General features: G+C 42.9%; 1 protein-coding gene across 1 annotated transcript in view; it reads right to left on the bottom strand.

Moving 5' to 3' along the window:
* Positions 1-13,894, bottom strand: part of MALRD1 (MAM and LDL receptor class A domain containing 1) — a gene marked incomplete at its 3' end in the record, with an annotated part of 701,795 nt that overhangs the window by 411,228 nt on the left and 276,673 nt on the right. The window contains exon 26 of the mRNA XM_033932884.1: positions 8,246-8,356. Within this exon, the coding sequence (XP_033788775.1) occupies positions 8,246-8,356 (111 nt within the window). The remainder of the gene's footprint in view (positions 1-8,245; positions 8,357-13,894) is intronic.

Genomic DNA, 13,894 nt, shown 5'->3' with positions numbered 1-13,894 from the left:
GAATCGCAGATGTCAGGTATACAGGGGAATCCCTTTGGGTGAATTTGGCCAGGGGGAAGGACAAATGCCTGTATCTTGGTGTAGTATACAACAGGATGAACTGGATATGGAATTAATCGAGGATATAGAGAATATCACCTTGCGTGGGGACACAGTATTGTTAGGTGACTTCAATATGCCTGATGTGGACTAGACCACACTTTCCTCTGCGACCAACAGCAGCAGGAGGCTATTAAACTCTATTCAGGAAGCACGACTCAGGCAACTGATATTGGAGCCAACAAGGGATCGGGCAATACTGGACCTGATACTTACCAAAGGGGAAAGTGTCACAGAGGTATCGGTGGGCGACACGTTGGCCTCCAGTGACCACAACATGGTATGGTTCAATCTCAGGAAAGGTTTCGCAAAATCTAACACATTAACCAAGGTCCTCAGCTTCAAAGACGCCAACTTCGAGGGCATGGGGGATTTCATCCATCAGGCGCTGCATAACCGAGCAGAAACAGATAATGTAGAAGTAATGTGGTCGACTCTAAAAGCTACCATACAAGAAGAAACCAACCACTATATAAAATTGGTAAGTAAACGGCGAAGAAACAATAAGCCACAGTGGTTCTCTGCAGAGATCTCAGACCTCATAAAAGAAAAGAAAAGAGCGTTCATCTCTTACAAACAATCAGGGAAGCAGGACTCTAGAGAAGACTATCTGGCCAAGTTAAGAGAGGCCAAATTCCGAATGGAGGAGAATCTAGCGAAGAACATCAAGAAGGGCGATAAATCCTTCTTCAGGTATATTAGTGACAGAAACAGAAACACAGGCGGGATAGTACGCCTTAGGAAACCAGACGGGAACTATGTAGAATCGGACTCCGAAAAAGCTGAACTTTTAAATGAATACTTCTGCTCAGTCTTGACCTGTGAGGCACCAGGATCCGGCCCTCAGCTGCAGACAAGGGATAGCTCGGAAGACCCATTTCGAAATTTCGAGTTTACACCCAGCACTGTCCACTTTGAGCTGTCTAATCTCAAGGTTAACAAAGCAATGGGGCCAGACAACCTACACCCCAGGGTACTCAGGGAGTTAAGTGACGTCTTGGCGGAACCGCTATCCGCGCTCTTCAATCTCTCCCTTAGTATAGGTAAAGTCCCGTTGGACTGGAAAACGGCTAACGTCATTCCACTCCACAAAAAAGGATGCAGGACGGAGGCTGCTAACTACAGACCGGTGAGTCTCACATCAATAGTGAGCAAGCTAATGGAAACTCTAATCAAACGCCAATTGGATACGATCCTGAACGAGGAGAATCTACGAGATACGCGTCAACATGGATTTACTAAGGGGAGGTCCTGCCAATCCAACCTAATCAGCTTCTTTAACTGGGTGACGGGGAAGCTGGATGTTGGAGAGTTTCTAGACATTGTATACTTGGACTTCAGCAAAGCATTCGATAGCGTACCACACCGCAGGTTGTTGAACAAGATGAGCTCTATAGGATTGGGAGACACGTTGACAGCATGGGTTGGGGACTGGCTTGGAGGTAGGCTTCAGAAGGTGGTGGTAAACGGCACCCCCTCCAAAACGATGGAGGTGATCAGTGAAGTGCCGCAGGGCTCGGTCTTGGGCCTGATCCTATTCAACATCTTCATAAGGGACTAGGCTGAGGGACTTCGAGGTAAAATAGTGCTATTCGCCAATGACGCCAAACTATGCAATGTAGTAGGCAAGAACACAACAGACAAAAGCACAGTGTCAGACAGAAACTCAGTGCCCTGACTGTATGGTACACGACCTACTCCTACTAGAGCGCTGGCCAGGACCTGGCAACTAAGTTTCAATACCGAAAAATGTAAAGTCATGCACCTTGGCAGCCAAAATCCATGCAAGACATACACCCTTAATGGTGAGATCCTAGCGAGGACTATAGCAGAACGTGACTTAGGGGTGATCATCAGTGAGGACATGAAGACTGCCAAGCAAGTGGAGAAAGCGTCATCTAAGGCTAGACAAATCATAGGTTGTCTATGTAGGAGTTTCGTCATCCGTAAGCCCGAAGTCATTCTGCCATTGTATAGATCCATGGTGAGACCCCATCTGGAATACTGTGTACAATTCTGGAGGCCGCATTACCGCAAAGATGTGCTGAGACTTGAGTCGGTCCAGCGAATAGCCACCCGGATGGTCTCGGGACTCAAGGATCTCCCATATGAGGAACAGCTGAAAAAATTGCAGCTATACTCACTCGAGGAACGCAGAGAGAGGGGAGACATGATCGAGACGTTCAAATATCTCACGGGCCGTATCGAGGTGGAAGAGGATATCTTCTTTTTCAAAGGCCTCACGGCAACAAGAGGGCATCCGTGGAAAATCAGGGGCAGGAAACTACATGGTGACACCAGGAAATACTTCTTCACCAAAAGGGTGATTGATCGCTGGAATAATCTTCCACTGCAGGTGGTCGAGGCTAGCAGCGTGCCTGATTTTAAGACAAAATGGGATCGTCACGTGGGATCTCTTCACAGAGAAAGATAGGGGAGGGTTATTGGGGTAGGTAGACTTGATGGACCGTGGCCCTTATCTGCCGTCTATTTCTATGTTTCTTATGACGTGGGACAGCTTAGACTTAGTCGTATAGCATGTATAACCGAAAGTTTAACAACAGAGCCTAAACTCACCAGATAAGCACAGAAAACACATAATACAGACCCCCACACACTACCCCTGTGATCACCAACCCCCACCCCCATATAAATTTTATTCACAACTTTAAATTTCAGCCCCCAGACCATCATCACCTGGCCGCCTGGCATAGGAAAGCCTAGTTGTCCAGCCCAGAGGCAGCTTAAGTCATCTTAGGGGTGGGTTAGAGACCCATAGAGAGGAGGGCATAGAGAGGAGGACCCATGCCCATAAGCCCCTGTAATTACTGCATTGATACATAAACATGTGCACTGCCCTATATACCCCCTAAACCCTTTTTTACTGGCATATAAGTGGCTCCTGCAGCCATAAGGGCTATTAGGGTGGTAGATAATTGGGTCTAGGGCGGGGGTCGGCAACCTGCGGCTCCAGAGCCGCATGCGGCTCTTTTCCACCTTTGCTGCGGCTCCGGTAGTGTGTCACGCAGGCATGCAGCTTAAGTCCGGCGTCGCGGCGGGAAATAGCCATGCTGAGCAGTGAGCTCAGCACATACACAGATGAAAGCCTTGCTTGCTGATTGGTCGGCGGCCCCGCCCCGCCGGACCAATCAGCAAGCAAGGCTTTCATCTGTGTAGTGCTGAGCTCACTGCTCAGCATGGCTATTTCCCCCGCGACGCTGGACTTGTAAGGTGCTTGAAAAAGAAATCATCCTGGCCGGGGTCGGTGTCATGCTCCGGAGATCTACAGCCTTCCTATCTCCCTCTCCCTTCTACCTGCTTCCGGCCACATCCCCTGCTCCGCGGCTCTCTTCGGCAACTCAGCAGCAGCTTCTGACGTCGGGGCCTACCCTCTGCGAGTCCCGCTTGTTTCAACTTCCTTTTTCCACAAAGGCGGGACTCGTAGAGGGAAGGCCTCGATGTCGGCAGCTTGTCTTGATCACTGCTGCTGACGAGTTGCTGAAGAGAGCCGCGGAGCAGGGGGGGTGTTGCCAGGTGCAGGTAGAAGGGAGAGGGCCAGATGCAGGACTCGTGGGTGAGGGAGGAGAAGAGAGAGAGAAAGAGAGAGGGGAGGGAAACAAAAGGGAATATTTCATACTGTGCTGGGCCGAAGTGGAGGGAGGGTGGAAAGATTCTGGCTACAGGGTACATTAACAAAGGAAAAGGGGGGAAAGCTGAAAATGGAGATAGTGACACAAAGAAGAGAAAGGGTAAGCAGGACCTACTGAATAAGGATAGAGATACAGAGGGGACATGAAGAGGAGACATAGAAGTAATGCTGAAAAAGTGTGGGGGGGGGAGATAAAGACATTGAAAGGGCAAATGGTGAACATGGCGTAAAGATAAGGACAGAGACAAATGAAGATTCTGAAAAAGTGGTGAGATAGGGATATAGGTGAGATGGACACAAAGAAGGGTGATGCTGGAAAATAGGTGGAATGGTAATTCTGACAGGCACAGAAGGGAAATGCTGGATCAAGGAGAGATGGGGCTCAGGCTGGATGGAATGAGGAGAAATGCCTTGTTGGCCCGGAACTTCCTCTCCTACATCAGAATTGACGTCAGGGAGCGGAATGCTGGTCAGTGCAACACTTCTGCAGGGAAAGCTTGGGACGGCGGTGGCTTGGGGGCTGTTCCCCGATGGCGGTGGCAGCAAACCGAGTGGCTTGGGGGACGGCACAGAGACAGAAAGAAAAAGTTGGGGGAGAGAATGAGGTCTGGAGGAGAGGAAACATACAGGAGGCTGAAAGAAAGGAAGAAAGATTGGATGCACAGTCAGAAGAAGAAAGTGCAACCAGAGACTCATGAAATCACCAAATAGCAAAGGTAGGAAAAATGATTTTATTTTCAATTTAGTGATCCTGTATATAGCATTAAGATAAGAAACAATATATGCAGTGTTAGATTTGTTTTATAATGGTTTTGCGGCTCCAAGTTTTTTTTTCTTTTCGAAAACGGGTCCAAGTGGCTCTTTATGTCTTAAAGGTTGCAGACCCCTGGTCTAGGGGATTCTGGAGGTGGTTTGGGGGGGGCTCACCGTAACCTATAGGGAGGAGAAGACATGGCACCCTTTTTGTGAAGTTCACAGCAGTGCCCTGTAAGGTACCCCACTATTTAGGTGGCATGTCTGGGTGTGCAGTCCATCACTTTGCAGACCCCTCCCACGTCCAACAGGGCTTGTTCTAGGCGTTTTGGACTTGGACGGAAAGTTGGACGGAAATGTGGTATAAAGATAGACGATTTAGCAGCTTGGACGATCAGATCGGCAGGACGTATATTTAGACGATTTTCAAAAGTAAAAAAAAGTTGGATGTATCTTTTGAAAATGTGTCTTAGGCTCTTTTTAACTTTGGACGACTTGCGAGATGGACGTAAACGGACTTAGACATCCCTTTCGATTATGCCCCTCCACATGTTTGAAAGTGTGTGACATGTACTTCTTAATGTTGCCACCAGATGAGAGATGACTGCAGCAGTCTCTGGTAGAGGAAAAGCAAAAAAAATGTGACATTTGAAATTATCGTTTTAGAAACAAACAAGTAATAAATGTTAGCTGTTTCACTAAACTAAGCACTCAATCACCTTGAGAGTAGGTTTGGAGTGTGTACCAGTTTTGTTCTGTTTTTAATGGAGTTCTTTTCCTTCAAAGAGTTGTCACGTAGGATTATGACATTGTACAACATTTCTGGACATTTCTCCCGTACTGCATGGTGCAGGTGGTACTGCAGAAATTACTTGTAATACTGTGCGTTCACAGGGTGTCCCTCACAAACTGGAAGACAACCTGGGAGACTACTTTGAAGGATGTTAACAGTTAAACCATTTGAGCTTGTACTTTGTTGTTCATGTTGTACACTGTATGTCATAATAAAACAATGATTTCAAATGTCATGTTTTTTTGCTTCTCCCCTACCAGAGATGCCTGCGCTCATCACATCTGGTAGCAACATTAAGAAGTACATGTCACACACTTTCAAATATACTGTATATACAGTAAAACCTTGGTTTGCAAGTGTTTTGTAAGACAAGCAAAACATTTTATTAAATTATAACTTGATATACAAGCAGGGTCTTGCAATACAAGTACATACAGTATACACACATCACAACTGAGCCGCTAGTTCTTCTCTCTCTGACACTGTGAGAGTGTAGTGACGTGTAGTGACTGTTCTAAACGAGCAAAGTCTTGCAATACGAGTACCGTATTTCCCCCATGTTATTAGTGCCAACTACCACCTAGTTTTCTAATTAAGGACTCTTTGAATGGGCTTTTGCACATTTACCGCAGCCAATATTCTATAATCAATATGCACAGTTTTGCACACAATGTGCAGAAATACACATGCACGTTTATAAAATTACCTATCTGGAAAGTGCTGAGACAGTCTAAGAATTTTCAACAGCACTATCCAGATAGCATTTGGATGGAGCAAGGGTAGAGTGTGGAAATTCCACCTAACTCTATGGGAAGCCAGCATTATCCATACAGCTGTTCGGTTTAATTTAGGCCCTAAAAAGGCTATCCTAAGTTAAATTCAATCCAAAATATTCAAAACACTCCAGTTATTATGAATAACATGTATGCATAGAACAATTGCTAAAAAATGAAAGAAAAAAGCCTCAGGTGGCCTGTATCAAATCTAGGCACACAAACGGAGTATAATGTGAGATTTCACAACTCAGTCTGCCTACTCCAGTTTTCCCATCATAGGCAGAAAAAAACCTTCATTAGTTACAATGGCAATTCAGCAAAGGAGAGCCTTCGTCTTGATGAGCGGCTGTAATGCGGATTGAAAGGCCCGCGTTGTCGCCCATCGGAATGAGTGTGAGCGGGCTTAGGGACTAGAGGAGGCTGCTTATTGGTCGGTGGAACCGAGCAGCCTCCTGATAGGTGGAGGGCTGCGGGGCTAACGGCTGGGCGGAGCTGTTAAAACCGGGTCCTCTGAGGCGGCTTTTTCCCAGCCAGCCACCCGTTTTATTTGGGCAGGAGGCTGCTGTGTGGCTCAGGCTGGCGGTTATCCTGAGCTACTGGCTGCTAGGGCTCATCGGAAGATGAGTGGGGACCGGTGGGGAGCCATGCCCGGGGTTCTGGTGACTCTGATTAAAGGGGCATGTAGGGACAGGCCATCCCCCAGGCCCTTGCTGGCATGGCAGGGTCGGGGGCCAAATATTATAGGTTATGGTTTACTTGGTAGCTCGGGAAAACAGTTATTGTTAAGTGAGTGTGATCATTTGACTTGTTAATAAACAGAGTTGCGGCTATTTATACCAATAAGAGTGTTGTCTGGTTATTTGGATAGTCCCCATTTCTCTAGTACCCTGTCACCCCTTCCTTTACCAATTATAAGGACAAAAATTTGGTGGATAGGGGGGGGTTGGAGACAACCGGTCCTGTACAGATGCATCAGTGACAGGCAACAGTATATCAAAGATAAGTCACAAAATACTCTGAGATAAGTGTAGCAAATGTATACTTAAACAGTGAGAACTCCAAAAATCATTGTAATTAAAGCTGTTCCATTTTTGCAGCTTCCCATGCCACTACTCCAAGGCACTAGATCAACTAAAGTAATAAAAAGTGGCTTTAATTGATGTATTTTAATCTTTGAGTTGAAAAAGCGATCAAAAAGGAAGAAAAAAAATTATATTGCATACCTACATTGCGCTACATAGGTATGCAATATTTTTTTCCTCCCTTTTTGATCACTTTTTCAATTCAAAGATTAAAATATATCTTCTAAAGCCTCTTTTTATCTTCCCTATCTGTCCTATGTAGCTTTGCTCACAATCCAACTATAGTCCCTGGGGAAATGGAGGGTTTGGTGACTTGCCCAATGTCACAAATTGTAGCACTGGAATCAAGCCCATTTTCCTTCCATTTTCCTTGTTTCGTCTCTCATAATTAAAAATTCTTTCCTTCTTTTCTTAGTTGACTTAGGGCTCCTTTTACAAAGGCACGCTAGCAGTTTAACGCGCTTCATACCGTGTGCTAAACCGTCGGCCGCGCTAGCTGCCACCGCTTCCTCTTGAGCAGGTGGTAGTTTTTAGGCCAGCGTGGGGGTTAGTGCGTGATGAAAGTCACGCGCGTTAACCCCGCTAGCGCGGCTTAGTAAAAGGAGCCCTTAGTCACATCTGGATATAACCAGATTCACTGACTACAGAAAAGCGTTCCACTATTTTTAAAGTATATCTTCATAATAGAACTTAAATCTTGTTCAAAAGCAAAACCAACAATGAGAGTTGCACGATCCGTTACATCAGAAAGAGAGTCTTCAAGAATTGCAGTTATATTATGTAGACCTTTCTCTTGTTGTTGCATATTTGTAATAGTCCCAGAATAATTTGTAGGTTGGTCCCCTGTTTCAGTATTTTTGTCCTTATAAAACAAAAAGTAATAAGCCTTATTTATAGGTGGAATATTATCAAGAGGAAATCTCAAATTTTCCAGATGAAACTTTTTAAATACTTCCACAAGAGACGTACCCAAAATTTTGGGACAATTTAATACTCGTATGCATATAATTGGTAAAGGAAGGGGTGACAGGGTACTTGAGAAATGGGGACTATTTTACTTTGACTCCTAGGGTATTTTATAATTAGGACAAACCTGAAAAAATGAATGAATTCCCAAAAACACTTCAGCTCTCCTCCACTGTGGGCCTTGCTTTCCAGTTTGAGACCAAAGAATATATGTCTCATTAACAGTCTTACTGAGTACCTAGAAAGAAAGAATTCAATTTTTAATACAAATAGCAAATAAATCATTATTATTATTATTAGTTTTAGTGGTGCTTGCCATAGCAAAGGTCCCACTAATGGAATGAGATCTAGTTACTAATAACTGGAGTTAATGATAAAATAACACATCTTAACAGTAGCCCATATTGACACCTCCCTCTCCCTCAGTGCATTTACAGCAAAAATGTATTTCTGTACTTAAAAAGAAAGCCTGAACAATTGTTATTGACAATGTATTCTAAATCTATAAGCTCATGCTTGACAAACACATCTCTTATTTAAGAGTATGAAGCAAATCTGGAGACTCGGTTAATATGCTCTATCAAATACCTGTTGTACTGATTCTCAGAAAGGCCACTGTGTTCTGATATCGGGATAAAGATTAGTGGAAGAAATATGACATGTACTAAAGTGGAAACATGGGATTAGAACTGAATATAAATAAAACAAAGATTATGAACATGGAAAATGATGAAGTTTTTGAGCTGAAGGCGATAAAATAGAAGTTGTAAAGAATTTTAATCTTCTAAGCTCTTTTGTAAACAAGGCAACTAGTAGGGAAGAAATACTCTGCAGAAAAGCAATTGGTTGCTCTATAATGAAAGCTGTTGATAAAGTATTTGAAAGCAAGGAAATAACACTTAAAACGAAGATCAATCTGGTCTATGGACTCATTTTCTCAGTGGTCAGTTATAGATGTGAAAATTGGACATTACAGAAGCAAGCTAGAAAGAAGATGGAGTCATTTGAACTTTGGTGCTGGAGAAGAACCGTGGACTGCCAGAACTGATAGATCAATTTTGGAAGCGATCAGACTGGCTATATCACTCAAAGCCAACATGATGAAGTTATGACTGTCTTATTTTGGTCATATCGTGAGAAGAGAGAGAGAAATGGAAAAGGATATTATGTTTGGGAAGATTGAAGGAACTAGGTGAAGAGGGAGACCTGTAACTAGGTGGCTGGATTCATTGACAACAACCATGGGAATGACCAATCTAATCCAATCCAATCTTTCGGTTTATATACCAGATCATCCTCCAGACAACAGAGGCTCGACTTGGTTTACACAATAAGAGGTTGTAATAGTTTCTTCAAATGACGCTGGAAGACCTTGTTGGACTAGCACTAGACCAACCTCCTTTTTGGATCTTTAACTCATCAAGTCTCTAGAACTCGAAACCGAGTCAATGGCACTTAGCACATGCAGAAAGTGAAAAGTGACTTCGCAAATGCCCACATGCTACCTGATTAATGCAGAACACGCCCACTCTCCACCCCAGCCCTTCCCCAGTGCTATAAAAATAGATTACATTTTTTAGAATGTGGGTAGCATTCATGCATCCAAAAATTACTGTGGGACATTTCAGCGCACCCTACAGTAATACATTTTTTTGTGCTTAAGATTGTGTCTTCCAGGGATATGCAAATAACCTGAATATACTCTTTTTTATGAAAAGGCAGGACCTAATAATAGCATCATTGGAGACCAAGATCAATATTGAAAGCCCTCTGGGGCAACAAGATTAAACAAACATGACATGGGGTAAAGTTGTCCTGAAGCCTTTTTAGGAAGCCTTGGAATAAATGAGTTTCAGAAGGACAAACCTGGGCATTGTCACTGTGATAAGAAATATCTGGAAGTTAGAGGGTTTCTGACAATGAGATGGACTGACATCAGAAGTATTGGTACTGTAAATTCATTGAATGTGAAACTGCAAATGTTTGAAACCCAAGATGCTAATATGGTAGATACCCCGTGTAACACAGAAATGAAAAGAGACTCCAAGGCAATGCACTGATGTACTGTAAGGCTAAGTTGACGATTCACGGTAACATAGTAGATGACAGCAGATACAGACCTGTACAATCCATCCAGTCTGCCCAACAAAAAAGACTCATAGCATAAGGTAAAATGTGATACTACATATGCATACATGATCTTGATTTGTCCTTGCCATTTTCAGGGCACAGGCCATAGAAGTCTGTCCAGTACTGGCCTTATTCTCTTACTACTGAAGCTGTAATTGAAGCCCCACTCCATCCCATCCAAATCTGTCCAGCCACAATCAGGGCACAGACCGTAGAAGTCTTCCCACCACTGTTTGTTTAGCTCCATTCTTTCCATACAGGATTTGTTTATGTTTATCCCACACATCTTTAAATTTCATTACCGTTTCCATCTCCACTACCTCCTTCGGTATCTACCACCCTCTCCATGAAAAGGTACTTCCTGATGTTATTTCTGAATTCCATGTTCCCCGCTCTCCCATCCCAAATTGGTATCTTCTAGTTCTACTGCCTTCCCATCTCTGAAAAAGGTTTGTTCAGGGCCAGATTTAGGTGGGGTGACAGGGGTGGCTGCACAGGGCCTCACGCTCCAAGGGACCCTGCACTTCATTACAGTATCTAAAATTACTTCCAACGGAGTCAATTTATACATATGCAGATGACATTTTCATCTTGCTTGAAGTTGATCCTTCCTTGAATAATTTGACATCCAATGTTAATTCCTGCATCTTAAGGATTCAGGATTGGGCCTCGTTGGTTCATATGAAATTAAACACCACAAAAACAAAACTTTTATGGTTTGGTCCTAATTTGGAATTGCTGCCCTCCACAGTATCATTACCTTTGGGTATTTCATTACAAACTGAGTTAGCAATATGAGAAAAAAATGCTTCTTTAGTCTCAGATTACTTAGATGGGTTCACCATTTATTCTTTCAGCAGCATTTTGCTGTGTTGGTTCAGGTGATTATTTTATCACAGTTGGATTATGCTAATTTCTTCCATGTCTGTCTGAATAAATGCAATCTGAAAAGATTGCAACTTATTCAGAATATTGCGACAAAATTGATATTTGGTAAGCACAAATATGATCATGCGACCCCTTTACTTAGGGCACGATATTGGCTTCCTGTGTTTTGGAGAATTCAATTCAAATGTATTTGTGTGATTTTTAAAAATTTTGCATGGGATTTTCTCCCCCTTCATTCCTGTCCTATTCAATTCTTGTTTACCATCTTATTCAAGAAATACTCAGAAATATAAACTTGGCTTTCCATCAGTTGAGAGTATGAAAACTATATCCAATTTTTGCAAATCTTTTACTTTTCTATCTGCAAAAATGTAGAATAAGCTTCCTTCAGAGATCAGGTTACTTTCGCATTTAAAAACTTTTCATAAAATGTTAAAAACTTATCTACTTCAAAAATCTCCAGTTGATTCTAATGTTCCAAGATAATTTTGGAATAGAATCATCTCATTCTCTAGCTGAATTTAGGAAATCTTGTTAACCGAATTGAGCCCTTTTTGTAAGGAATGAATCGGTATATAAAACCAAGGTTTGGATTGGATTGGGTGGCAGCATCACATCAGCATTTAGTCTCACTCACTTCAGTAGCCTTCATCTATTATGCCACGCCCCACAATATTCCCTCAGTCTGTTGCTAGGCGGCAAGTGGTCCAATCAGATTAAGCACCAAAAGGGCTCCCTGACCAATCACAGCTGCACTTCTATAGTAGCTCAGCCACATGAAAAAAATTGTGGCTAAGTCCAGAGAAGTGCAGTTGTGATTGAATGTGATTGGATTTGGGCCACAGCAATTCTTTCTCTCAGCCTCTGAGCCTTGCTGCCCCATCTATGATCCTAACTACAATGAGATCCAGTCAGCTATGATTGTGATCTGGTCAGGGTCGACAGTGTCAGTGGCTGCCCATAACTCAGCTGCTCTCAGCCACTTTCTTAGCCCCTCCCCCAAAGGAGCCAGGGAAACAGCATAGGAATGCCACAACTTACTTGCCAACAATGGTAATGCTAAGCAATCAAATATGCAGATGTCAGTCCCGTAGACTCCCCAAGATGTTTTTTGTAACAATCAAATACATTTGGAACAGAATATTTTTTTAGAATATATTTTTTAAGGGAATTTAGATAAGCTTCTCAGCATCATATGGCATAATATTATAAAATGTCTTTATATAGCTCATAATCTTTATTTTTTTCCTGGAATGAAATTAGTGTGTGCCTTTTTGCATTGGCTTCAAATAACCCTATTTCCAGACCAAATACAGGAACAAATAATGAATCAATACCATTCCAAGGGGGGGGGAGGATTTTGAGCTATATGTGTTAAAGGGCATTTTATAATTTTGTGCCACATGATGGACTGCACATATAGAGATGTGAGGCCTTTCAGTGCCATATTGATTACTATGGCTGATGCCTGTAGCTCATTATTTTCCTGCAAATGTATGATTGCTACAGTTCAATGCCTGTTTTGGTTTCTAGGTGCACTTTTCCTTGAGATTGATGAATTATGCAAAATTTTGTTTGCTTGCATCATGCTCTGTTGGGAAAAGAATCAATGGATGACAGCTGGAGGCAGTTCTGCTCAGCTGGTTGCTCTGAAAGTCTCATTTCATTTCTTCCCTTTAGAAGTTTATTGAGGGAAGACCCAACCTGGTCAAGTTTCAGCTAACCAGCCTGCATTAGAGTGTCCAAGATCAGGCTGACTGGCCTGGGATCACATCTAACTCTGAGTTGTCTGTCCTTTTCTTTCCTCCTCCTCCTTTCCCTAAAGAGTTGCTCCTGGCTCAGGGTAACACCTGCTCCCTCTGCTTCTCAAGGGTTAGAGACAGGCAAGTGTGGCTTCTCTTCACAAGTGGAAGTAAAAAGGGGGCTGGAAAGTATAGGCCATTAGTCTGATCTTGGATATCCCTACTGCATGCTAGTTAGCTGAAATATACAGGTTGGATCTTTCCTCGATAAACTTCTGGTGCATCCAGGTTTTGTGTCTTCAGATTTACCTTAAGTTCATGGAGGCTTTTGTTTCTGCTTCATTTGCCTTAATTTGAGATTTCATAATTAAAACATTTTAAAATAAAATCTTGTCAACAGGGGGCCAGGCTAAGCAATGGGCCAGAGGGTCCTGCTGAACTGGTTTACACAGGACCCTGCAATTGCTAAGACTGGCCCTGTCTTTCTTTTTCTCAAGGGTATACATCTTTAAGTCATCAATTCTTTCCTCATGTTTTGTAACACAAACCCCATTCCATTTTTGTCACTTTTATCTGAATCACTTCAAGTCTTTTTACATTTTTAGCTAGAAACGGCCTCCAAAACTGAACACAATATTCCAAGTGGGGCCTTACCAACAACTTATACAGAGGCATCAATACCTCCGCTCTTCTGTTGGTTAAATGCCTATCTATGCAGCCTAGTATCCTTCCAGTTGTTGCCACAGCCTTGTAACTTTGTTTTGTCACCTTGAGATCCTCAGACACCATCACCACAAGGTCCCACTTCTGGGCTGTTCTCATTGGTTTATCACTTCCTATCTTGTACATCTCCTTCAGATTTTTGCACCCTAAGAGCAATACTCTGCACTTCTTCACATTAAATTTTAACTGCCAGACCTTTGACAATTCTTCTAATTTTTGAAGATCTCATGGTGTCTACTTCCTCTGGGTATTCACTTATTGCAATGGTTCTCAACCTTCTTAATGCCGCAACC

The sequence above is a fragment of the Geotrypetes seraphini genome, chromosome 2 (genome assembly GCF_902459505.1).
Source record: "Geotrypetes seraphini chromosome 2, aGeoSer1.1, whole genome shotgun sequence".
NCBI lineage: Eukaryota > Metazoa > Chordata > Amphibia > Gymnophiona > Dermophiidae > Geotrypetes > Geotrypetes seraphini.
Note: the sequence above shows the minus strand (reverse complement) of the source record. Positions and strands in the feature narration are given on the sequence as shown.